The 26,542-nt window shown below is 44.5% G+C and overlaps 1 protein-coding gene across 5 annotated transcripts in view; it reads right to left on the reverse strand.

Annotated features, from left to right (window-relative positions):
* The window catches only part of AKAP6 (A-kinase anchoring protein 6), a 251,727-nt gene that overhangs the window by 154,883 nt on the left and 70,302 nt on the right, over positions 1-26,542 (reverse strand). For 4 of the 5 annotated variants that reach the window (XM_028721043.2, XM_077926121.1, XM_077926106.1 and 1 more), the window contains exons 3-6: positions 25,627-25,893; positions 16,377-18,191; positions 8,922-9,044; positions 75-171 (exon numbers count right to left, since the gene is read on the reverse strand). In XM_028721043.2, the coding sequence (XP_028576876.2) occupies positions 75-171; positions 8,922-9,044; positions 16,377-18,191; positions 25,627-25,893 (2,302 nt within the window). The remainder of the gene's footprint in view (positions 1-74; positions 172-8,921; positions 9,045-16,376; positions 18,192-25,626; positions 25,894-26,542) is intronic. The other variant, XM_028721039.2, reaches the window with a different exon arrangement.

A 26,542-nucleotide genomic window follows, 5' to 3' on the forward strand; every position in this document is an offset into this window, starting at 1 on the left:
AATTTACAGCAATGCTTCTTTATTCTTTAATAGTCTGGAGACATAAAGACTAGCAATAATTCAGCAGGATTTACCTGATTTGTGAGATACTATAAGATCAAGAAGTTGGCGTCCTTCTTCTACAACAGCTTCCTTCAAAGCACAGTGGCTGTCTACATTCAGCTTAAAACTCTGCAAGGGAAATTATATATATGTATATGTATATATATTTATATATAGACTGAAATGGTAGAGAGGCATTCTAAAGCATACGTACTAAATTACTTGCTATTTTTATCAAGAACCGCAGTGCCATTTACCCAACAGCCACATACATTTGCAATACTGAAAGCTATTGATATTTCAGAACGGAGCTCAAAATGTTTCCATTAGATTAGCAAAGTGCATCTGTGTTGAAACAGCTGACAAATCTAGAAATTCATTAAGTTTTATGAAAACATGTAACCTGTAGGCAATATGTGGAATAACAGTGTCCTATAAAATATACTGAACTGGAGCCATCAGTTCATGAATGCTCTTTTTTCTAAATAAATAAATAAATAAATAAATAAATAAATAAATAAATAAATTCAAATATTGGAGAATGAATGATTTCTATAAATATATGCAGCGTACATTTTTATCCAGTAAAACAAAATATTGCAACAAATTAGTTCTGTTGTTCAGGTTCACGATAGTCCACTATTGTATTTATTTTGGTGGTAATCAATTTCATTTTGACAACTAGGCATAGGAAGAACAACAAAGGAACTTGAGGAACTCTGTGTGAACTTGTGCACCTCTGAGTATTTGATATATGTCACACAGCAGTCTTTACAAGGGAAGACCTGCAAAGTTTAATGGAAAGAATCTTACATTTATACACGGAACACAACATACTCAATCTTGCACACTTATAGCACTCAGCCCTGGGGGAAAGTAAACCCACCCCCTTACTGCTCCCTTTCCCTTTCTTTATTCCTAACTTCACTAGAAATGATAGGAACAATCTCTCCACCTGTCAAGGCAGAAAGTCCGGCACGCTGCCTCGCTCCTACATTCAAAACAGCTGGGCCCAGGAGAAGTGGATGGCTAAAAGATTGCCCATTTTTGGAATGTTTTGGAAGGGGCTAAACATTGTAAGGGACGCGGGTGGCGCTGTGGGTTAAACCACAGAGCCTAGGACTTGCCGATCAGAAGGTCGGTGATTTGAATCCCCGTGACGGGGTGAGCTCCCGTTGCTCAGTCCCTGCTCCTGCCAACCTAGCAGTTCGAAAGCACCTCAAAATGCAAGCAGATAAATAGGTACCACTCTGGCGGGAAGGTAAACGGCGTTTCCGTGTGGTGCTCTGGTTCGCCAGAAGCGGCTTAGTCATGCTGGCCACATGACCCGGAAGCTGTACGGCAGCTCCCTTGGCCAGGAAAGTGAGATGAGCGCCGCAACCCCAGAGTCGGCCACGACTGGACCTAATGGTCGGGGTCCTTAAAAAATTGTAAAATATGCTGACAGCTAAGGTCAAATGACAAATCTTAGCAATATAATTTTGCAGTGTAATGCTCTGCACATTAGTCTCATTGTATATATAAATTTCAGTCAGCGTTTTATTGTGGGCGGTGGGCTGCCTTGGAAGAATTTCCCCTGAAAGGGGGCACAGAAACACTGGAAACAAACAAACAAACAACAAACAAAGCCATTTGATATCCAACCACCATATTGATTCTTCACTACAGTATTTCAACTGTACACCAGGGTGAGGATTCACTTTGGACCAGCTGGATGGATCCAAAAGTGCCCACTCCTCCACAGGCCACTTTGGGCAGATGGTTGGGTCGGCCCATGTGGCGTCATATGACATCAGAGGAATCTGTGCCTGCTTTCAGCCGTGATTGGCTCCACTTCGGAGCTTCTGAATGGCGATCCCGAGCAGAGCGAATTCCATCATGGCTTGCATTCAGCACTGAATTTAATCTATAGGTGTCTTGTGAAACTTTGAATGCAACCTGTATGTCAGTGAGGAGTAGGCTGATAAAACACAATTGAGGAATGGTGTGGGCCGCACACAAGGCTCTCGTGCCTTTAAAAGCAGCACAGAAGTTGGCATTTGGGCGGCTACAGTTTGCTGTATCATGTGAGACATGCACTGTCAAATTCTATAAAGAAATTAAAGATGGAAGACCTCTCCCTGTCTTCGTATTATTAGATAACGCTAATGAATGATCATAGAAAGCCCCTCCCGAAGCCTCCAACACAAATTTCATGCTGTGCTATTTATTTATTTATTTTTATGGCATTCAGTTTGTCATCTAGAAATCTTTTAAAAACAAATATTATATATTTTAGGGACCTAAGGAACCCAATTTAAACATTTTGATTTTCTACAAAGATGCTCACATTTAAAAACTGAAATGGCCCACAAAAATAACTTTTTTATATATATTATTAGGCAAGTAATGCCAAAACCGGAATGAAAATGAGATGGAGCCAAAAATATAAACTGGGTCAAGCATCCAGAAGATAAGGAGAAGAAAAACAACATTACTTTTTGTGCAGCTCCTTTTTGTAAAGCTTCACTTTCCATGAAACCTTTTCTGGAAGTTCCTTTCATGAAAGTGAGCTCAGACAATATTTAATTTACTGTTTACTTAAAACAGGCTTGTGTTGAATAGTTTGTAATCATGCACTTCACAAGAGATGTACCATGCGGGTGCCTCATATAGCAAAAGAAAACCTAAAGGGCCCGAGAGTAGGTTGGATAATTTCATGTAATTGAAGCGGAGCATCGATGCAGCTGGATGTGGCGCTGCCTCAAGATGATGGGGATGCGTTTGATAGGAAAATTGGAAAAGATGAGGTATTCTTCTTCATTAGAAAAAATAGACTTGCTGCCCTAGAAAAGATTCATTTAACATAACATATCAAGTATACAATGCAGCTTGATTTACAGGTGCACCTATTAACCAGTAATAATGTTGACTGAAGAAGTAAAATATGATGAATAAAGATGGGCCAAAACTCTGGGGCTTGATTTGCAATTTTACAGTTGCACAGAATTTAGACTTCGGCGTCTTAATTTGCTGCAAAGTACAAATAGCGAAATCTGGCAACAGATTAACCAATAACACATTGGTCTTAAGGGGGAAACTCTTTTCACTAACTGCAAGCATCGTAGCAAACAAGAGCAAAATAGATGGTAGTCAGTGGCACATTACATTATCTCCATTCAGGTGTGTGCCTTTTTCTTCTTCTGCAGTGCTAAAGCTTGCTGCTTCCCAGAGAAAATAACTCAACGCCGACAGACTAGGCAGATCTGGCATCAACAGCACAGTTTTACAGGTAGGAGCATGAGCAGGTGGGCATCTAGGAGCGGTAAAGGTAAGGTAAAGGACCCCTGGATGGTTAAGTCCAGTCAAAGGCGACTATGGGGTTGCAGCGCTCATCTTGCTTTCAAGCTGAGGGAGAATTCCTTCATAATCCAAATGCCTAGCTAAATAAAAATATATGTAGCCTTTTCTTAAATATTGCTGCAGTGTATATATGAAGCTTCCTGCAGGCTAATGCTGAGGTCCTATGTCGTATTCAACAAAGTGTTAAGCAGATCATTTTGTCAGTCCAAGGATTTCTCCTTGTGCAACAACAACAACAACAACAACAACAACAATTTATTTATACCCCACACATCTGGCTGGGTTTCCTCAGCCACTCTGGGTGGCTTCCAACAAAATATTAAAATACAATAGTCCTTAGATATTAAAAGCTTCCCTAAAGAGGGCTGCTTTCAGATGTCTTCTAAAAGTCAGGTTTATTTCCTTGAGATCTGGTGGGAGCGCGTTCCACAGGGCGGGCGCCACTACCGAAAAGGCCCTCTGCCTGGTTCCCTGTAACCTCACTTCTTGCAATGAGGGAACCGCCAGAAGGCCCTCAGTGCTGGACCTCAGTGTCCGGGCAGAACAATGCATCAGAACAATCAGCTGCTCTCCTCTCCCTGTGCACCTCCTAAATCTGTTCTGGGCTGCCCCCAACTCTCCAAAGCAGATTTGGAGGTGGAACATGCAGGTGGAAGAGACAGGGAACAACCCACTGAGCTAGTGCAATTTTGCAGTTGAATACTGTACTGCCTACTGTTTCTAAGCCAATGTACATTGTTCCTTTCGTCTTCTTTTTTCTCAGCCAGCAAAATCTAAGGTATACTTAACACAGCATTGGGTGAAGCTGACTGTATCTCTGTCTCTAACACTGGGTATATTGGTAGTTATTGTTTTAATAAAATCCAGACCTTTATGTGGTTATGAATATATTTTGAAAATATTTCAGACAGTATGGTTGCATACTGCAATACTAATAGATATGTGGTTGTTTGTGTTCTGAATTACACCCAGTGCATGTCATGTTACTAAAACAGCAAAGTGAAGAATAGAAAGAAAGGAAGCATGCTTTGTAAGTCTGTCTTGGACCCATTGCTGTACGGCTTCAGAAGTGGTCCTGAGACTGAAACTGCCTTGGTCACCATGGCTGATGACATTTATTGAGAGAGATATGGGGAAACCTTGCTTATTCTCCTTGAACTCTCAGTGGATTTTGACACTGTCGATACTGTTGACCATAGTACCCTTCTCAAGGGGTTTGGGGGAGCTGTGCTTCAGTGGTCCCACTCCTACCTCCAGGGATTTCTCCAAAAAGCAGTCATGGGAGGCTACTGCAGCCCCATGGGAGTTGTTGGCAAAGGCTGCTCAAGTCTCTACATGTGTTGTCTACTATGTAAATATTCTGTGTGCAAATGTCAGATGGAATCAGATAGCAATGACGGTCATGCAAGATCCCCCAATTCAAAAAGTCCCACTCCATTTTGAGTACAGCCCTGGCATCTGCACACTTGAGTTTGCCTCTATTTCTAGCCAGCCTTCCCTCAATGGCGGATTTAGGGAAACACTACTGGTTCGGTCACACAGGGTGCCAAGCCTTGGGGGCGCATCAACTATTATGTCCAACGGAAGGCGAGAAATGTGTGTATGTGTGTGTGTATGTGAGAGAGAGATTCTGACATCACACAGGGCGCCGCCGAAATTTGAGGCACCAAGGTCTGCCGCTACCTAATTTTCCTCCCCCTCCCCAATAAAAAACAACTTTTATTTTGAGAAAGATAATGTAACTCATGGTATCAACAAAGGAACTGTGTTTATGTGCACAATTGCTGGCATTATTTTCCGTTGCGAAGCAGGGATTCTAGAAAAAAAACACCACTCACATTTTCTAGTGTTTAAAATAAAAGTCTGGTTTTTAATCTTTTGAGACAACCTATGTACTTTTTGGGAGGGATGCGGGTGGGGCTGTGGGTTAAACCACAGAGCCTAGGACTTGCCGATCAGAAGGTCGGCGGTTCGAATCCCCGTGACAGGGTGAGCTCCCGTTGCTCAGTCCCTGCTCCTGCCAACCTAGCAGTTCGAAAGCACATCAAAGTGCAAGTAGATAAATAGGTACCGCTCTGGCGGGAAGGTAAACGGCGTTTCCGTGCGCTGCTCTGGTTCGCCAGAAGTGGCTTAGTCATGCTGGCCACATGACCTGGAAGCTGTACACCAACTCCCTCGGCCAATAAAGCGAGATGAGCGCCGCAACCCCAGAGTCGGCCACGACTGGACCTAATGGTCAGGGGGCCCTTTACCTTTACCCTTTCATGTACTTTGTGAGTCTGTCTATCACTGGGAGTCGGGCAGACCGGTATATGGAATCCCTTGCTCCTACTTAGAGATGGGAAGGCCTGAAAAAACCCTGGAAAAATTGAAATAAACCAGTCCCCCCTCCCCCGTTTTCCCCAAAGCTGGGGGTATTTTTGCAGGGAAATGGCGGGGGGGGGGACCTGTGTGGAATAATCAAACTATATCAAACTGGTTTTTTTCAGTTTTTCCAGGGGGAAAACGGCTTTGGAAAAAGACAGAAAAAATGGTGTGCCCCCCCCCCCCGGGATTTTTCCAGGTCTTGCCATCTCTATTCCTACTCTTTTAGATTCTTTCCAGCAATTGCAATGTCTCCAGAAGACTAGAAAATCATTGGGTTGATTAACATAGTTTACTGCTGCAGCAGATATGTGCAGCACATTGTCCCTCCATGTAGATTTATGATTCCTTGTCCCCTCACCCCCTATCAAGATCCTGATTTGCTGCTATTATTCATATTTCTATTCCACACCCCAGATTCACTTCCACCTGCAGCTTGCTGCTGTTGCTGTGATCCTTTGCCTATTGCTAGTACTGCTCTTTCTTCCTAATAGTATAAAGACTTTCTTTCCTCTCCACTACCTAACTACCTACTTATATCTCACTCACTCACTCACTCACACACAGCACATAGACAAAGCAAATCTACTCATTCGGGGGGGGGGGGGAGAGAATCGTGTAAATTGACCTAAAAATATATGAGCTGTAATCCCTCGCCTTCTCCCCCTGATATGACACCATGGAACTAGCCAGCGCCATCACTGTGCATGAGTTTTAAAACTTGTGATTTCCACAAATCTGTGTTCTGAAATGCTCCAGCCCTGGGAGGGCAGAACAACATGATCCCCCCCCCCCACCGCTTAACATAGATCAATTCTGCCACACACACATGAACCCATTCTTCAAAAATTATTAAAACAATTTTTTTAGCAGACTTCCCTTGAGGGTTTTCCTTTTGTTAGCATTATCCAAAGCAGCTTCTGCCTATGACAATATACTTTACACAGTCTGAAGGTGAAATGAAATCCTTCTTTTAGAAATGTGTTTGGAAAAGTTGTTTCAGATCTCCAAATAAATGAATGCGTACGTCATCATTTAAAAAAATGCAAATAAATGTTTTTTGAAACAGAAATGGGAAAGTTCTTTTGCATTGGCAAAAGTGCAACAAAAACAGGACAAAACAGGAGTGGGGAACTTTTGACCCTCCATCTGTTGCTGCGCTACATTCTTGACCATTGGCCATGCTGGCTGGGAATGATGGGAGACAGAGTACAATAATATCTGGAGGGTCACAGGTTACTCACAACAGAGGTATAAGTTCTAGTTTGAATCCAAGAAGGCTGAAGGCCTTGGCAAAGCCCTGGAAACAGAACTGAATTGTGCAAAAAGTAATTATTTGTAAATTGTGAGAGTGTATAAACTCACAGTGTTTATGGAGATAGTCCTCTTTTGTTTTTTAAAAATATTTAGCTTGCACATATTTGGGTTTGAAGCACACACAAAACATACACACACACACACACACACACACACACACACACACAATTTCCATTCTGTGAGCACTGATATGTTCCTCCTGGGCACTACTGACACCTCTCTTCCCCCAGTTTGATGCTCAACAGTGTGAAGAGGGCATTTGCACATCTTTTTGCTCAAAGAAGGAAGTCCTAACACTTGGGTAGGCAAACTAAGGCCTGGGGGCCGGATCCGGCCCAATCTCCTTCTAAATCCGGTCCACGGGCGGTCCAGGAATCAGTGTGTTTTTACATGAGTAGAATGTGTGCTTTTATTTAAAATGCATCTCTGGGTTTTTTGTGGGGCATAGGAATTCGTTCATTCTCCCCCCCCCCTCAAATATAGTCTGGCCCCCCACAAGGTCTGAGGGACAGTAGACCGGCCCCCTGCTGAAAAAGTTTGCTGACCCCTGGACCTAACAGGTGAACACACATGGAACTTTTTCCACAGCAAGATGGCTTGAGACTTAAACCCAGGGCTTGCTGTCAGAAGCTGCATGAGGAGTGTCATGGGACAGATGATTTGGGGGCAACCAAGCTTCTGCCATTTCCACTCCTTCAGTTAGTGCCAAATGCAAATACAATATCCAGATCATTTTGTCACTGCCCTTAATGGGAACTTAATTTCTTACACTCTGTTTAAACACAGATTAGCGTTTCTGCCAGGCCAAGAGCAAATACAAAGTTGACATTCTAATTAATAAAATATAGATCACAAAGCAATGACTAGTTCTGTCTTCCAATAAAACAACGCCCCTTCATTAACGTTCAGTGCAATCCTATGTATGTGTAATCAAGAAGTTAGTTTCAGAAGGCTAGGTGACAGAAACTTAGTGTGTGCATGTAATTTGGGAATATATAAACCTGCATACCATTCAAAGTGAAACTGCAGGTTCCCTGCCCCCACATTATATTAACCCCTTGATTAAACATGTAGGTGACACTTAAACAACTAGCTCTGATCTTTTTTTGGACAGCATTCCTCAACATTAAACGCAGTTCCAAAGGTCCAGCAGAATGAAGAAAGTCTCTGCAGACTATAATGCACGTGTGGATGTGAACTGGCCACATAAACAGAGGTGGATTGGCCACTGCTTGTGATGCACAAGGCTGTGTGCACCTTGCTTCAGGTAGAGCTTGGAGATTTTGATTGCACTACAAGCCTCCAGGGCCCCTTTGCCTGCTACAACCTTGGCAATTACTCTACCGGTGCAAAACTGTGCTGTGATTTTCAATGTACGTTAATGCATCGTCCGGTCACCAACTTTAGCTCAACGACATTCAGAATGATGCCACTATGATGTGCCAGTGCATTCACAACTGAGGAATTATTCAACCCAGAAGGAATAAGACCAGCACAGAGAAAACTCTCACCCCAGTCTCCTAAATCCTGAATTCCTTGAATTGTTTCTTTTCCTGTATGTTGCGGTGTGCTTGCTGAATGTAGCACTGTTAGTGGGCGGTTCCCTAGACTGAATGGATGGGGTTCAACCTGTTCTGGAAGGAGTTGAACCCCTACATGGGAGCAGGTGTGCAGCTTGGGGGCAGAAAGCTAATTGTTGCTGATCAAATGTTGGGCTGTTACTCATTCTTTTTACATTGTTGTGGTTTTATGTATTTTAACAAAATATGTACACTTTTGCTAAAGGCCTAGGGATAAGCTAAATAAAGAGGGAGGGGGAAAATCATTGTCAGCTTCAATCAATAATCTTGTCTTACCAAGTGTGTTTCCAGGTAGAGCTTAAGGCTGTCTGTCTCTGCTTTAGGAGGAGTCCAGTTCTCTGTCGTTTCCATGGCTTCGTTCAACCAGTGGATGAATTCGTCTAGCTTGCTTACAAATCCCTTCCACAAAAAGAAAAGGGGTAGGAGAACAATGGCATGGCTGTTAGTAAAATGACAATCAGGTAAAAAGAATAATTTTATGTCTTTATTTTAATTAAAGGAATATGGCACTGCTCTGAACGTATACTAAAAGAATGTGGCAGTTCTTGCTTATGAAGATGGAAGAAGGTTGGGCACAGCATCTGCCGGCCTGGTTTGCGCATCAACACTAAGTAAAACCATGGCATAGTACAAACACACAAAAATAAGAAATTGAAAATCTGACATTGACAGATCTGTCCATCTCTCAGTCAAGAACTGCCTTCTCCCAGATGCTGGGTTCTAGCCCCCATCTTCCCCAGCCAGCAAGGCCAATAGGGTGCTTGCGGGCCACAGGTTCCCCTTTCCTTATCCAGGTGTTTATTTCATCAAATATTTGAACTCTTTTGTGTTTTCTTCCTGCCGGTACAACTGGTTTTAACTTTGCTGTAGTTTTTCCAATCTCAGTTCTTCTGGGTGGGTGGGTGGGTGTGATTTATGGAATACTTTTGTATTTGCTTTTAAATACCGGTATGTGGCAAGTTGCTTTAAGGGTTCCTCTAGCTGAAGGATAATGAATAAATTAGCATAAGCAAATAAAGATACTTCAGTGGGAGAACAAAGGGAAGGTTTTTGCAGAGGTCCTTGTTGCTGAACTTCCCGAGGTAAGTGTTGTGTTTGTAAAAGATTTGAGACAATTGCCCTGATCCAGCCCTGCATGGGTGTAGCTAACATCACCCTTCATGCACAGCCTTATAAAATACCGGTAAGGGAACCATCTTATGCTGAGTCAGACCATTGAGCCAGCTTCCTCAGTATAGTCTACACCACAAAGAGGAAACCTGTGGCCTTCAAGGGTATTGGCCTAGATTTCCCATCAGTCACAACCATGAGTATGTCCAGTGGTCAGGAATGGTGGGGAGTTGTGGTCCAGCAAACTCTGGAGGGCCAGAGGTTTCCCACCCCAATGTATACTGACTGGCACCAGCTCTCCATGTCTTCAGACAATAATGCCCACCCCTCTCCCAGTCCTTCCTGGAGAGGCTGAGGATTGCACTTGTGTCTTCTGTGTGCAAAAACACATGCTCTGCCACTGAACTACGGCAATGTTCCCTCACTAACGCTTTGGATGGGAAACTGAAAGAGGGGACAGACAGATTGAATTGAGCCCCTTCTTCCCCTTCCGAATAATTTGTCAGTGCAACGGTCGCTTCTTTTGCAATGCTACACACATGCGGTCCCAGCTACTGGGCTGCTTGGCAGAATCACACAAAACACAGCAGCTGTTTTGTGTCTATGGCTCTCGATCTGTCAGCCAAGAGCTGCTTCTCATTGGTGCAAATGACTTAGATAGATCAGGGGCACGTGATGAGAAGGAAGTACGGCCACAATCTAGGAATGTGAAACCTCTGTGAAATATCCTGCAAAGTTATTCCTAACAATAGCAGTAAAAAGGATAGTTACGTTCAACATATAAATGTTTTATACTGCATGATCTTTTTTAAAAGCATCCTAACACCAGCAATTTATATCTCATTTTCTTGCATATGTATAGCCACAAAATGACACAATGAAAAACAGTGGCAGAGAATATTTAACCTGTGATATTGAGACATATGCACTAATATGGCACAAAGAGGTGATAAGCAGAACTCATCTGTAAAAAATAACGTAATTGTTCCCCTTGCAATGACACTTTACAAAGCAGGCATGCTTCTGGTAAACAACAGTCAAGGATAATATAAAATATAGAAGTAGTGGCATAAGAAGAGGTGGCTATCCCTCTTTCCAGAAAAAGGCCCTTTTCTGGTGTAAAGCCCACCCACTATTTTTCAGATGATGTCTGTAAAATTTTATGGAGACTGTTCAAAAGAAAACAACTGTAGAGATTGAAAATTATTTAGAATACTAAAAGCCTGACACTGAAAATTACTGTCAGAAGATAGATAACACTGTCCAGTTCCTAGATCTCATTATTCAAGCAGACAGCACCACCTGGAGGCTAAAGTGCAGTATAACAGGTATTGCCAGCAGTTATTTCAGTCAAAGGTGTTTTACAATAACACACGATGGAGCATTCTTCTAGTGATCTTCTAGTGCCAATATGGATGGCCTTTCGGCACTTATTACAAACATACCTGTGCTCCCAGGCTCCTGCAGGTACTTATTTTTCAACTGGCTGGTTATTGACTTTAACCCTGCTCTGGGCTTTCAGCTACATTTCATTTATTGTAATTTTAATGTCAATGTTTGTACTTTTAAAATTGCTGTTCACCACATGATGTTGCAGGAATGCCTTAATAAATAAAACAGAACCCCGCCTCCCCAGTATCGGTCCAACTTTCGCTTGTTCTGGGCCCAGGTGTGGTAAGAGTCAACAACTGATGCTGACTACATCAGAAATACGTGACCTCGGCAAACACAGTAAATTTGGAGCAACCGCTGTTGTTGGTTTCAATATAGGTATCTCACCTCTGCTCATGCTTGGAATGACAATAATCATAATTTAAGGGGCTAGCCTTGTTGGATGGGAGACAATGGAAAAGTGCACCTTCGGGGATGAATTTCATTATTTATTTCTGTTGTTGTTTAGTCGTTTAGTTGTGTCCGACTCTTCATGACCCCATGGACCAGAGCACGCCAGGCACTCCTGTCTTCCACCGCCTCCCGCAGTTTGGTCAGGCTCATGTTTGTAGCTTCGAGAACACTATCCAACCAACTCATCCTCTGTCGCCCCCTTCTCCTTGTGCCCTCCATCTTTCCCAACATCAGGGTCTTTTCCAGGGAGTCTCCTCTTCTCATGAGGTGGCCAAAGTATTGGAGCCTCAACTTCACGATCTGTCCTTCCAGTGAGCACTCAGGGCTGATTTCCTTCAGAATGGATACGTTTGATCTTCTTGCAGTCCATGGGACTCTCAAGAGTCTCCTCCAGCACCATAATTCAAAAGCATCAATTCTTCGGCGATCAGCCTTCTTTATGGTCCAGCTCTCACTTCCATACATCACTACTGGGAAAACCATGGCTTTAACTATACGGACCTTTGTTGGTAAGGTGATGTCTCTACTTTATTTCTAGGTATAGTCTAATAATGACTTCTCTACCCAATATGACTGGGTTATGGCTGGGATGGCTCAAGTTGGTAGAGCATGAGACTTTTAATCTCTGGGTCACAGGTTCAAGCCCCACGTTAGGCAAAAAATTACTGCATTGCAGGGAATTGGGACTAGATGCCTCTCGTAAAGGTAAAGAGTAAAGGGACCCCTGGCCATTAGGTCCAGTCGTGGCCGACTCTGGGGTTGCGGCACTCATCTTGCTTTATTGGCCGAGGGAGCCGGCGTACAGCTTCCGGGTCATGTGGCCAGCATGACTAAGCTGCTTCTAGCAAACCAGAACAGCACATGGAAACACCATTCACCTTCCCGCCAGAGTGGTACCTATTTATCTACTTGCACTTTGACATGCTTTTGAACTGCTTGGTTGGCAGGAGCAGGGACCGAGCAACGGGAGCTCACCCCATCGCAAGGTTTCGAACCACCGGCCTTCTGATCGGCAAGTCCTAGACTCTGTGGTTTAACCCACAGCGCCACTCGCGTCCCTTAGATGCCTCTCGTACTCCCTTCCAACTCTACAGTTCTTCAATTCTATGATCCAATTGCAACTAAAATTTATTTCTTTGATCTTCCCACTTTGATCAGTGGATATAAGTCTGTTGCCTCTCCCCATCCCCATTATCTTCCCTACAGCCCTACGTGAGCCCTACATGGGTTGATTGCTGCAGTGGAGAGCTTTTTCTAGTCCAGTAAGTTCCCATATAATTTGGAACCCTAGAAAATCAAAGTTCTAAATCATGCAGGGAGCATATCAGAGTATAGCAGGCTTCTTGATGCAGAGCTTCTGCCCCACAAGACGTGTGTGGTGGGACTGGTTCAATGGCTTCACTCCTTTTTGCTTTTGCCTTCTGCCTGATGGTAAACAAGGAGTGGGAAACATCTGAATAGGGCTTAAGTCTACCTGTGACTGAAATAACCACATACCCTTCTCCTTATTTACTCTGTCTCACTTCTCTTCCTGCCTCTGTTCTCTGCATTGCCTCTAGTTCTAGACTGTAAGCTCTACGATTCTATGATTCTCCAATGGTGTATTGGATGGGGCTGATGGAAGTTATAGTCCAAAACATCTGGAGGGCGTCAGGTTGGCAAAGGCAGTGGTAGCCAGTGTTAGATGTTACAATGGGTGAGAAGGGATCACAGAATTGTAGAGTTGGAAGGGACCATGAGGGTATGTATGTATGTACTTAATATACCACCCTATACCCGCAGGTTTTACTTTCTTGGGCTCCATGATCACTGCAGATGGTGACAGCAGTCACGAAATTAAAAGATGCCTGCTTCTTGGGAGAAAAACAATGACAAACCTAGACAGCATCTTAAAAAGCAGAGACATCACCTTGCCAACAAAGGTCCGTATAGTTAAAGCTATGGCTTTCCCTGTAGTGATGTATGGAAGTGAGAGCTGGACCATAAAGAAGGCTGATCACCGAAGAATTGATGCTTGTGAATTATGGTGCTGGAGGAGACTCTTGAGAGTCCCATGGACTGCAAGAAGATCAAACCTATCCATTCTGAAGGAAATCAGCTCTGAGTGCTCACTGGAAGGACAGATCCTGAAGCTGAGGCTCCGATACTTTGGCCACCTCACGAGAAGAGAAGACTCCCTGGAAAAGACCCTGATGTTGGGAAAGATGGAGGGCACAAGGAGAAGGGGACGACAGAGGACGAGGTGGTTGGATAGTGTTCTCGAAGCTACCAGCATGAGTTTGACCAAACTGCGGGAGGCAGTGGAAGACAGGAGTGCCTGGCGTGCTCTGGTCCATGGGGTCATGAAGAGTCGGACACGACTAAATGACTAAACAACAATACCTGCAGGTCTCAGGGTGGTTCGCAATCTAATCCATCCCTCCTGAAATGAACGAATCTTTCACCCAATGTGAGGCTCAAACCTAAGATTAAGAGTCTTGTGCTCTACCAACTGAGCGATCCCTCATACCCCCTGTGAAAATTACCAGAAACAAGCACCTCCAGAATAGAACAAAAATGTATACCAGCTCTGAGGTTGCTCTATGTGCAGTATCTACCATTTTTCACTCCACATTCCAAATTTACTTCCATCCCATCCCAAAGTATGTTTATGTTTGTCTAGATGCGAGCAATGTTTTATGGTATTTGAATGGGATGCTGTACTAAGGAATATGACATAGGAACTACCCTGCGATACTAAATAATTTGCTAGCTTTTTGTTGGTTATTATTTCCAAAAATTGGGGGGGGGGGGAAATACCTGAAAAGGGTTGCTTGAGACTTGATTTTGGGAAGATCCATCAAAGAGTGCTCAGATTCATATTATTCTCGGCAACAACTAGCTGCTGAAGCCAATAAGCAATGAACATGCATGCCTGGACTGACCCTTAGATTCCAGCCAAAGAGGCCATTAAGAATAGACTGCTCTGATAACAGCTTTCTGTCTTGAATTCCTTCATGTTTTGGTGTGTGTTAGGGATGAGCAGAAAACAGGAAGCCCTTTTCAAAGTGAAAAAAACCTCCCTTTCAGTGATTAATCAATTGCCTCGTCAAAAGGAGGCAATTGTGTTCCGTCTATAGTTATGTGGCCATACTGACTCTGAGGAATCTGTTTGTGCCCCTGCTCAGCCATTACGTTCAACAGATCCCCCCCCCCCCAAGCTAGTTATTATCTTTCAATTTAATCCACCCCACGTGATAGCTGTGAGGCTAAAAAAAGGGGCGAGGAAGAAATGGGATCACGGCCTTCAATCTGATAAATTAAAAACAATCAAATAGCCTGGAACTATGAAGCCAGCTACAACTAACCAAACCACGGTTGGAATTTGGTATGGATACCGTTTGAGCAGTTATGGCTGGGAAATGAATGAATAATTGAACGAACGAATGAATAAAGAAGTTAAAACTGTTTTCAAAATCTAACTATATTTCCTGAGTTCACATGTGGCGTTCTGCCTGTTTTTCCTCAAAGGTGTTTCATTACTTCAGTCAGGATGCTTTCATGCTGGCTGAAATTAGTCCCACTGCACTCAACTGAGCTACCGTATTTGGACCTGATTTAAAAACAACAGAACAAATCTGTGAAAGAGATGCAGTAGCACCAGTTAGCCTCAAGAGGGTGCCAAGTAGCCACATCTGAGAAGGATATTAAATGCAGTAGCAGCAGATGCAAAAGAGTAGAAAACAACCTCCCCTACGTTTTGCTACATCAACTCCCAAGCATCACTATGGAAAAGCATTAGAAAAATGTGAGATGGGGATGGTCTACAATGTATTTGTAGATCAGCCTTAAATATCTCAAAATGCAGCTATTACTCTTAGAGATGTCAGAGAAAACAGAAGCGGAAGGCTACTCGTGTTTGCTTATTCGTCCTATGTCTGGAATGGAAATCAATCCAGTGAATGCTATTGCTATTTCCTGTGTTTTGGCTTTCAGTCCACAAACGATACAGAATTGATTACATTTCCCCCTCCATTTGCATTGTGTGTCCTTTGCACTGAAACAAATGGGGTGGAATTATGTAAGGACAACAGCATTTGCATGGTTAATTACATAAGTTACGTCATTTCACCACAGCGGACATTGAGATGAACAAGGCAGTTTTTGGCAGAAGACAAACTGCAGCGGAACAGAAGCAGCACTGCATGCAACAAAAACAAAGCAGAATGGAAAACAGCACCTTCTTATATCCCTAATCATGCCAGAGATTGTTCAATTTGTTGTACCGTTTACAAACACTTTATTATTTCATGGCAGGGATGAATGGATCAGTTTACTTCCAGTTCCTGTCAATTTCATGTGTGTTCCTTCACAAATCTGTCCTGTCCTGTATAAACATGTGTGTGTGTGTGTGTGTGTGTGTGTGTGAAGACAGGAGTGCCTGGCGTGCTCTGGTCCATGGGGTCATGAAGAGTCGGACACGACTAAACAACTAAACAAAAGAAGTGTGTGTGTGTGTGTGTGTTTACATATATAATTTGCATGAAAATTTGTGAATGCACTTGAACTCATATATTTTGATGTATTTTCTCTGGGGTGTATATCATTGGACATATATTGCTGTTAGCTGCTTTGGGCATTTCCATTTTGAAATGGTATAAAAAGGAGGCAAAAATGCATTTATAACTTCTTGACATTCTTGGTACTTGCCCACCCCTCACCAACCTTTGTTTCCAGCTGCAGGGGAAAAAATTAATGAAGCAGTATAGATGTAAACGCTGTTAATTTCTTCCTTACCTCCATTTTTTCCCATATAATTTCATAATTATCCTGATCTTGTATATCCTGCATCAGCTGTTGAATTAAAGCCGATTTATTTGTGGCAGACAAGTCATTTTTATCGGCGGGCTGAGTGACTGACGGCTTTCGCGGCCTCTCTTCCAGGTATTTTTTGATGCTTGGTGAGGATGTGCAAAGCTCTTCATCTGACAGAATGTCACTAAGAGGCCCCGATTCAATGCTGTCCCCTACCGAGGAGATTATGTCACTAGAAGAGCTGGGTGAAACTCTGCCTAACCTTTTGTGCTTCTTTTTGATCTGATAGGTCGGGAAAAGCTCAGAGTCCGAGTTCATTTCAGAGAGTTCCCAGTCGTCGATGTTTTGAATGGTCTCCGCTTGAGGTTTCTGAGGAAGCAGTTTTGTCAAATTTTCTAATTTCAAAGCTAACACTTCAGTCTGTTTGAGGTGTGAGGGAAGCGCTAAGTATTCGTCGGAACCATACCAGGCATCAGCAGCTTTGCTGTCCGTATTGACGTAACTGGGTGCAGATGAATGGGCCTTTTTGCCCTGACTTCTGGGAAGAACGGGAGATGAGGACACCGCAGAATCTGAACCAGCTGAAGAGCCACTCACTTGGCTATGAGCAGGTGAAGCAGAGTGATCTCTTTCACTGCAATACTGGCCATTCAGTTCTTGCCGTTTACAAGGATCAGAAGACGCAGAGGTCGAATCACTTTCGGTTCCTTCTATGGACTGCAAGCTACCAAAGGGAATTCCATTTTGCAAAGCAGCGAGGCCTCTTTTGGCCAAATGATTCGTCGGCGCAGCATTGGATCCAATCCTCGATATCCTGCACGATGCCACCTCCTCGGGAATGTCGTGGGACTTTTTGCACCGCAGCTTCTCCCTTCTAGTGCTGTCACTGGGCTTCCCCAGGCCAATGGAATTTTCCTTCAGGTGGTTTTGAATTGTGTACTTGAGATTCTGATCACTTATGTTGTGTAAGCAATCACACGACTGGCTGATGGAAGAGGGGCAGGTGTTGTACGCCGCTTGCAAAGCCAGGCAAAGTTTGGATCTGTCTGGTGGATCCAACAGCGAGGGTGTGCTCCTGCTCATTTCAGTCTTAAACATCAGGGAGATCTGGTTTTTTATATCATTGATCACCATATCCGTTCTAAATATGTCTTCTTTTAGAAACAAACCGCGTTTGGGAACAGTGGGTTGTGTAGGAGAATCCTCGTTGTAGTCAAAGCAGTCTCTAATTGATCTCTTGGGAGTGGAGTTTTCACTATGAGGATACTGTTGGCTTTTTGCACCGTCGGAGGTTAATGGATCGAGCTCCTGTTTTACTAATTCAAAGACAGTCTTGCCATCAAGTGAGTTCACAGAATCCTCTGGGCCCGATACTTTACAAAGAGGCAAGTTCCCAGAAATATGAGAGAGTGAAAGTTCAGGGGACACAGTCGATGATGGTTTGTAACTTTGGCCTTCCTCCTGGTGGTCTGTTGACATGGGTAAATGGATTTCTTTTGCATTAATGGTTTCATTGCATTTGGAAGCAATCGAATCACTTGCTACTGCCAGTAATCCAACACTTCTGATAAGCTCTGGGAAATCTTTTTCCATTTCACTGCAGCTCCAAGACTCAAATGGTTTTACTTTAGCCTGACCGGAGGTCATGTCACCAAGCGCACCAAGAAAGTCTTCGCTGGGGCTGTAGTCAGATAGTTCAAATGCAGTAATTCCACAATCCAGCGACAAGTAATTCTGAGAACATTTGATAGTTAGCTGTCCTGAGTCATCCACTTCTGTTAAAGAGTCAAGGCGGTCCTGTGACAAAACAGAAATAGGAAAGCTTTTAGCGTGGTGTGTGTGCGTTATATGCATGCATGTGTGTGTAAATATAGCATCAATCCTATGAGTTTAACACCGATCCCATGAATCACACATCTTCCCACAAAGCATGAAAAAATACACAGGGGCAGTTTCCCTCTGTAATCTTTAGAAATAGAACATTACTGAATGTTAACAGAAAGCAGCCTTGCCACATTGCTGTGAAATGGGATTAGACTTGTAGTAGAAATTCAACTTTTTCACTTTAGTTTCTGGCTTTCATTTCTTAAAACGTAAATTTGCTAGACATCAAGATTCAGGTCTACTTCACAGGATATGGACATCAATGTTAGGCCAGGAAAACAGTACATACATAATTATTATTACTAATAGTCATAAACTGATCTATACACTTCTAAGATGGTTTCTGAGGAGAATATTATCAGCTGATCATACAAGCCATTCAGGGTCTGCCTTTGTAAGCTGGGTCTCAGAACCAGTTCCTCATTCTGAGCAACTCATCTAAGAGAGCAACTGAGACTTGCTGTATTCTTCCAACTTAACCTTTGGCACAGCTCTGCCTGTACAGTGATGGACTTGGCTGCTATGGTGCCCTATGTGAGGGCAAAATTTGGCACCCCCACCAGCCCTCGCACTGCCTTCCCAAAGGTGGGCGAGGACGCAGCTGGCTTTGGGAAGGAGTCGCAAGGGCTCTGGCAGGGTCCTAGACCACTTCTACCACCTTCCCAAAGCTGTGAAAGCGGTAACTAGGCTTTGGGAAGGAGATGGGAGGACTCTAAGACCCTGTCAGGGCCCTCATGCCTCCTTCCCAAAGCCCATCACCTTGTTTACTGAGCTCATCTCAGTGCCCTCATCTCAGAGTATGCACACCACTCACAAAGCCCTAAATCCGCTCCTGGCCTGTGGCTTCTTGGATCTAATTTGTATTTCCCAGAATTTGAATGATCTGGGCCTGACCATATCTTTGCTTCTGCCCTTTGGGCTCTAGTGGTCCATGGGGTCATGAAGAGTCGGACACGACTAAACAACAACAACAAGATCTTAGCAGTGCTTTTTTCTGGGGGTACCCAGGGGTACGCATACCCCTAAACAATTTGTGAATCTAAGTTTGGCCTCACTGAGGGGCAATATTTCAATATGAGTAGGAAAATGAGAGTACCCCTAAACATATTTTTTTAAGGAAAAAAAGCACTGGATCTTAGAACCTAACACCTGGAACACACATAACAAGATTGCTGTCTGAGGCCTGGGACCAGGGCATGGAAAAAAAGAGACAGTGGGTAGATAAGAAGCCAGCTGTTCAGCTCCTAAGTCAGAGCTAAAGAACAGTTTATGTTTTCCACCAATGTATCATTTTTAAGCGCACTGTGTGTGGGGACCCTAGATATCACATTGTGACTCCATGCCACATCATTCCAGATCACCGGCAATGTGAAGGAGGACGGTGAGATTTGTGGAATGAGATTTGTGGTGAGGAGATAGACCAGACACCATTCACATGACCAGGAGGGGCTCACCTGGCAGGAAACAGCCCCAGCAATAACATGCCATCAAAGGAATCGTTGCCACTTATCAGGAGGAAGAGGGGCGCGGCAGCAGAAGGTCAGGGTGGTGCAGGAACACCAGCAGAGCCGATATGAAGCTCCACCCAGTTTCGTTGCACAGTCCTAACCTTGTTGATGCCTTGTTCCTACCTCTCCTAAAAAGCAACGGCGACAGCCCTGTGGCTTTAGTGTGGATCTGACCCCCCACCCACTGACAAACCATTCCTCCACTCTGCTAACATAATGCATTTTCTGGTCCTAAGCGAATCAAAAATCTCCTAGAACAGGTCTTCTTATGACCAAAGGTAGCCATTCAATCAGGCCTGTGAACAGCTGGTCTGAGGCCCAAGTTGGGAGTCTTGTAAGAAAAAAGTTACAAATTCAAACAGCATAAGTCTGGCAGACTGGGGGACTGTGCCAGCTTAGCCCTCTGAGGTCTGGGGCAAGTGTACCTGGCTGTCGCCCTCCCCCCGCTGCATGGGCCTGCATTCAACTAGGAGCTGCAGCAGCTGCAGCACCACAGCATGTGGAATCATGGAAGACAAAAGCCTTCGTGAGCTTTGTTGCCCTTGGGCTAGGCCCAGAATCTTCACAAATGGCTTTTGCAAAGAATGCAATGAATCAGAAAAAAATGAGTATTTGTGTCTGCCAGATCTTGCTCATATCTGGAAAGTAGGTATGTGGGTTTAGGGACATACTTGGCACAAAAGATCAATTTTTATTCCTCTAGGAAGGTTCATTTTGCCAGTGCTGGCTTAGAGATTCTCCCTGGCAAACTCTCTTTAACCTGCCAGTCACAACCAGATCTGAAGAAGCAGTGGGCAAAAGGCAGGTGTAGACAGGAAACGGAGGTGGGAGAGGAAAGGACTGAGCTTCTGCCTGTCTGCTGGTCTCAATTTCAGAGCCACCCACTCTCTTCAGATCGCCTTCTTCAGTGAGAAGCCATTGTTATTTTTAGCATATTTACTAAGCCTCTGCAAGGAAACTTGCTTAAAAATTGGTAGCTTATAGCAGCAGCAACTAAAATCATTCTGGTAAAATTAAAAAATAATAATGTCAAGGGTCGTAACTAGCTATGCCATGGATAAACTTATTGTACAAAGGGCTTCTGCAAAGCATAGAACAAAGTGTGTGTGAAAACAACTTGGACTTTTAAGTTTGTGCAAGTATTGTGTTCGCAGTTTCCATGGAACAGAACCAGGCTCTTGTTCATTCGCGAGCCAATGAACTATACAGTGTCAAATCTGAAGATGAGTCTCAGCTTGCCAAACTTTTGCCTGGAGACAGGATTTAAATTTTGGGAACTGAACAAGATACATCTTTGATGTTGTCTTAGGAGTTGATCCTGTCAAACCACAGCATCCTTCTAATTCTGCTCCATGCCAGGGAAAATCCAAATCTCTGACTGCAGCCTTAGGCGGCAGCAATTGGCCCTGCCCACATTCTGCCACTGCAGCAAGGCATTCAGTTAGTTGGGACCAAGCAGGGAAAGTGCATCTTTTAGAATTCCCTGATTAAGAGCTCAGAAAGGGCAGTAGATTGGGGGAAAGGGCCTGTAGCCCTTCAGATGCTTTGGGACTCAAGCTCCCATTGGAAAGGACCCTATGGGTCATCTAGTCCAACCCCTGCAATGCAGGAATATGCAGCTGTCCCATACGGGGATCAAACCTGCAACCTTGGCATTATCAGCACTACACTCTAACCAACTATCCATGCCAGGGATGACAGGAGATGAGGTCCCCTACAACATCTGGAGGGCCACAGGTCGCCTATCCCTGCCTTAGATGATACTCAGGTGATTCTTACTAGTCTTTTGGTAGTATCTTTGGAGGCAGCCCCTTCTGCTTTCTGCACACATCACCCCAGCCAGCACCATGCAAGGGTCACAGGAACTCAGCAAGCTGCCTACTGGTCCTTCTGCAGGTAAAGTAGATGCACTACCAACCAGTTAATTCAAACAGGAAAATTGCCACAAGGAAGCCACCAAAAAGCCCTCCTTTAATTCCCATTGGGCACCCTGTGGCCCCTGTCTGCCAGAGCCAGTACAGAATAAGATGTCCATCATAACATCTAAAATCCTCTTTACTTGGCAGCATTTCCAATGATCTATAGATCATTGTGTCTCTGCACACAGCCTACGTCCCCCCACAAACTCATAACAATATTTTTTTAAAGTTATCATGAAAATTCACCAGCATCTTAGCGTGTGTGTTTCTCCTAACATGCATAATTTTCTACGTAATTTTGCCTGATACACACTTCTTTTAAATATTCACCTAATATAATGAATTTGTTTGTGTTATTTTCACTAACATGCCTTTATATGCACACTTTATCCAACTTCATGCATTTCTGTACACATCAGTGGAAAATGTCACTGCAAAATTCAGTGAAGTGCACATTTTGAAGGGAGACAAGTTTCTGTACTTGTATGGAAACTTGAATTAGGTAGATTGGCCTTTCAGTGATAAGTGGCTTGAGTTTCTCCCCTGTCCTTCATCTTCATACTGCAGTCGTCATTTTCAAACTGGCCCGAAGACAACAAGGTCCATGAATAGTGGCAAACTATGCATTGTGGCAGTGAACAGGCAGGCATGGACTGCGCTCCAGGAATTAAGCATATCTAGCTATGGAAGACTGTGGCACAAAACACACTCCATTCCAAATAGATTATACTAATTTAAATGAGACTTAGGGCTGCTAGAGTGAACTGATAACTTTCCACTGAAAAAAATATATGATGATGATGATGATGATAATAATAATAATAATAATAATAATAATAATAATAATAATAATAATAATTTATTTGTAGCCCGCCCATCTGGCTGGGTTTCCCCAGCTACTCTGGGCGGCTTCCATAGAAACCAAAAATACACTAAAATATCACAGATTAAAAACTTCCCTGAACAGGGCTGCCTTAAGATGTCTTCTGAATGTCAGGTAGTTATTTATCGCTTTGACATCTGATGGGAGGGCGTTCCACAGGGCGGGCGCCACTACCAAGAAGGCCCTCTGCCTGGTTCCCTGTAGCTTTGCTTCTCACAATGAGGGAACCACCAGAAGGCCCTCGGCACTGGACCTCAGTGTCCGGGCAGAACGATGGGGGTGGAGACGCTCCTTCATGTATACTGGGCCGAGGCCGTTTAGGGCTTTAAAGGTCAACACCAGCACTTTGAATTGTGCTCGGAAACGTACTGGGAGCCAATATAGGTCTTTCAAGGCCGGTGTTATGTGGTCTCGGTGGCCGCCCCCAGTCACCAGTCTAGCTGCCGCATTCTGGATTAGTTGTAGTTTCCAAGTCACCTTCAAAGGTAGCCCCATGTAGAGCGCATTGCAGTAGTCCAAGTGGGAGATAACTAGAGCATGCACCACTCTGGCGAGACAGTCCGCGGGCAGGTAGGGTCTTAGCCTGCGTACCAGGTGGAGTTGGTAGACAGCTGCCCTGGATACAGAATTGACCTGCGCCTCCATGGACAGCTGTGAGTCCAAAATAATAATAATAATAATAATAATAATAAATTTTATTTATATCCCGCCCTCCCCAGCCGAAGCCGGGCTCAGGGCGGCTAACAACACTAAAACAGTACAACATTATAAATACATTCTAAAAATTAATTAAAATACAAATTGATGGCAACCATAGACTAAAGCTTTGTAGAGATTGCCAAAGGAGGGAGTCAGGCTGCGCCCTGACCAAAGGCCTGGTGGAACAGCTCTGTCTTACAGGCCCTGCGAAAAGATGTCAAGTCCTGCAGGGCCCTTGTCTCTTGCGACAGGGCATTCCACCAGGTTGGGGCCGCAGTCGAAAAAGCTCTGGCTCTAGTTGAGGCCAGCCTAACCTCTCTGTGGCCTGGGACCTTCAAGATGTTTTTATTTGAAGACCGTAAGTTCCTCTGTGGGGCATACCAGGAGAGGCGGTCCCGTAGGTACGAGGGTCCTAGGCCGTATAGGGCTTTAAAGGTTAAAACCAGCACCTTAAACCTGATCCTGTACTCCACCGGGAGCCAGTGCAGCTGGTATAGCACCGGATGAATGTGATCTCGCAGCGAAGACCCCGTAAGGAGTCTCGCTGCGGCATTCTGCACCCGCTGGAGTTTCTGGGTCAGTCTCAAGGGCAGCCCCACTCCCAGGCTGCGCACCTGGTCCTTCAGGGGCACAGTTACCCTATTCAGGACCAGGGAGTCCTCCACACCACACCACCCCCTGTCCCCAAAAACAGTACTTCTGTCTTGTCAGGATTCAACTTCAATCCATTAGCCGCCATCCATCCTCCAACTGCCTCCAGGCACTCACACAGGACCTTCACTGCCTTCACTGGTTCTGATTTGAAAGAGAGGTAGAGCTGGGTATCATCTGCATATTGATGGACACCTAGTCCAAACCCCCTGATGATCTCTCCCAGAAGCTTCATATAGATATTAAAAAGCATGGGGGAGAGGACGGAACCCTGAGGCAGCCCACAAGTGAGTGCCCAGGGGTCTGAACACTCATCCCCCACCACCACTTTCTGAACACGGCCCAGGAGGAAGGAGCGAAACCACTGTATAACAGTGCCCCCAGCTCCCAGCCCCTCTAGACGGTCCAGAAGGATGTTATGGTCGATTGTATCAAAGGCCGCTGAGAGATCCAGCAGAACTAGGAAACAACTCTCACCTTTGTCCCTAGCTTGCCGGAGATCATCAACCAGCGCGACCAAGGCAGTTTCAGTCCCATGATGAGGCCTGAATCCCGATTGGAAGGGATCCAAATGGTCCGCATCCTCCAGGCGTGCCTGGAGTTGTTCAGCAACCACATGCTCAATCACCTTGCCCAAGAATGGAAGATTTGAGACTGGGCGATAGTTGGCCATACTGGCCAGGTCTAAAGATGGTTTTTTAAGAAGTGGTTTAATGACCGCCTCTTTCAGCGGATCTGGGAATGTTCCCTCACAGAGGGAAGCATTCACCACCCCGCAGAGCCCATCACCCAGCCCTTCCCGGCTTGCTTTTATTAGCCAGGATGGGCAAGGATCAAGGAGACAGGTGGTTGGTTTCACGCGTCCAAGCAGCCTGTCCACATCCTCGGGGGTAACGGATTGAAATCGATTCCATGCAACTTGACCAGATAGAGCTCTAGCACTCTCCCGCCCCAGCCCTGCTCCCACGGTGGTGTCTAGCTCCTTCCGAATATGAGTGATTTTATCTGCAAAAAACTTTGCAAAATCGTTGCAGGAGATCTTGGGGTCTTTACAAGGCCCCGGTGGTAAAGGTGGTTCCGTTAAATTGCGAACCACCTGAAAGAGTCTCCTGCTACTATTTTCTGCAGATGCAATAGAGGCAGTGAAGAAAGTCTTCGCCATCGCTATCGGCACTTGGTAGGCTCGACGTTGAGCTCTAACCTGTGTCCGGTCAGATTCAGAGTGAGTTTTCTGCCACCGACGCTCTAGCCGTCTCAGCGATTGTTTCATCGCCCTCAGCTCCGAAGAAAACCACGGGGCTGTCCCCGTGATGGATGCATTTGGTCTCTTTGCTAATCACAGAATGTAAGTCATCCACATGTTCTATGTGTCTTTGCCACGTAGGTTATACAGAGGCATCTGCCTTTAGCTCTGTATTCATTTGGTTTTATCCCTGGCACAGCAGCTTCGAAGCAAACATGACAGCCCTACACTTTATTTTTGCTAGTTCAGTCATTCTGAATGGATGACTACAGCATTCATTTAAAATTTACTGCATCGCACTAAAATTGATTGACAACCCTGGGCAGGAATTAGCTGGAATTGCCTGAACTAAGCACATTTTGCAGTAGTAGCCAAAGTAACTGTATTCGTTCAAATGAGCTTGAAACACAACTAAGGGGTTAGAGTTCAAAAAGTAAATTCTTACATTTACTTGCCATACCTCCTTTGTTTCCTCTGAAAAGGCTTGCAGAATATCAGTCTGCCTGGTGTAATTCCCATTGGCATCCTGCAGTCCCTGTAGAATTCTCTCTCGTAGAACCAGGACAGAAACTCGAAGCTGGTGCCAAAGAAGTTGTACTGTATGGATGTCAACAATCACGTTGACGGAGTAAGACAAGAGCTTCAGGGAAAATTCAGTCTCCAGAAGAGCATGGATTTGTTCAACGTGATCAGAGATATCTTCACATATATCCTATAAGAAAGATGGGGGAAGAATATTAGCCAAAGTTATACAGTAATTTGATTTTACATTTTAAATTGCAGATTTAATTTTCATAATCTAAAGATTATATATAGCACTCTGTCTATCTGTCAGGCGGCAGAGGAACCAACCCCCACGGCAGGTTGCCAGGAATGGAAAAGACAAGGAAAGGTTCTTACCATCTGCTTTTTATTCAACATTTACAGAGAGAGGTTTGGGAATGCAGCTTCTTGGAATAATGGCATTGCCCCGAGTGATTCTCCAACCCCTTTTCTCCCACTTCCTCATTCGCCATCTTTTCCCCTACGGGTGGCGCTGAGGGCTCTTTGCTTTTGAGCCCTTTGCACTACTACTTTCAAGGCTCCCTGGGTTCTGGGAGAGGGGGGTCTGGAATGCTTTCTAAAGACACTGTGTCCATCAGCTATTGGCCTCCTGGTGCTTCCTCTTACTCTCCCATTATTTCCCAACTTTCCCCCTCATCTGCCTCTGAGCTGTGACCTCCCTCAAAGCCCTGTTGTAATTCTCAACTGTCTTCTTCTCTGGAAGGGTCAGGCTGGGGAGGTGGTCTCCACCATTCCTCCTCTGCCCAGTCCTTGATTCTCTCTTTTATGATGCATACATCATCTGAGACCATTTCTGA

The sequence above is a fragment of the Podarcis muralis genome, chromosome 1, assembly GCF_964188315.1.
Source record: "Podarcis muralis chromosome 1, rPodMur119.hap1.1, whole genome shotgun sequence".
NCBI classification, from domain to species: domain Eukaryota; kingdom Metazoa; phylum Chordata; class Lepidosauria; order Squamata; family Lacertidae; genus Podarcis; species Podarcis muralis.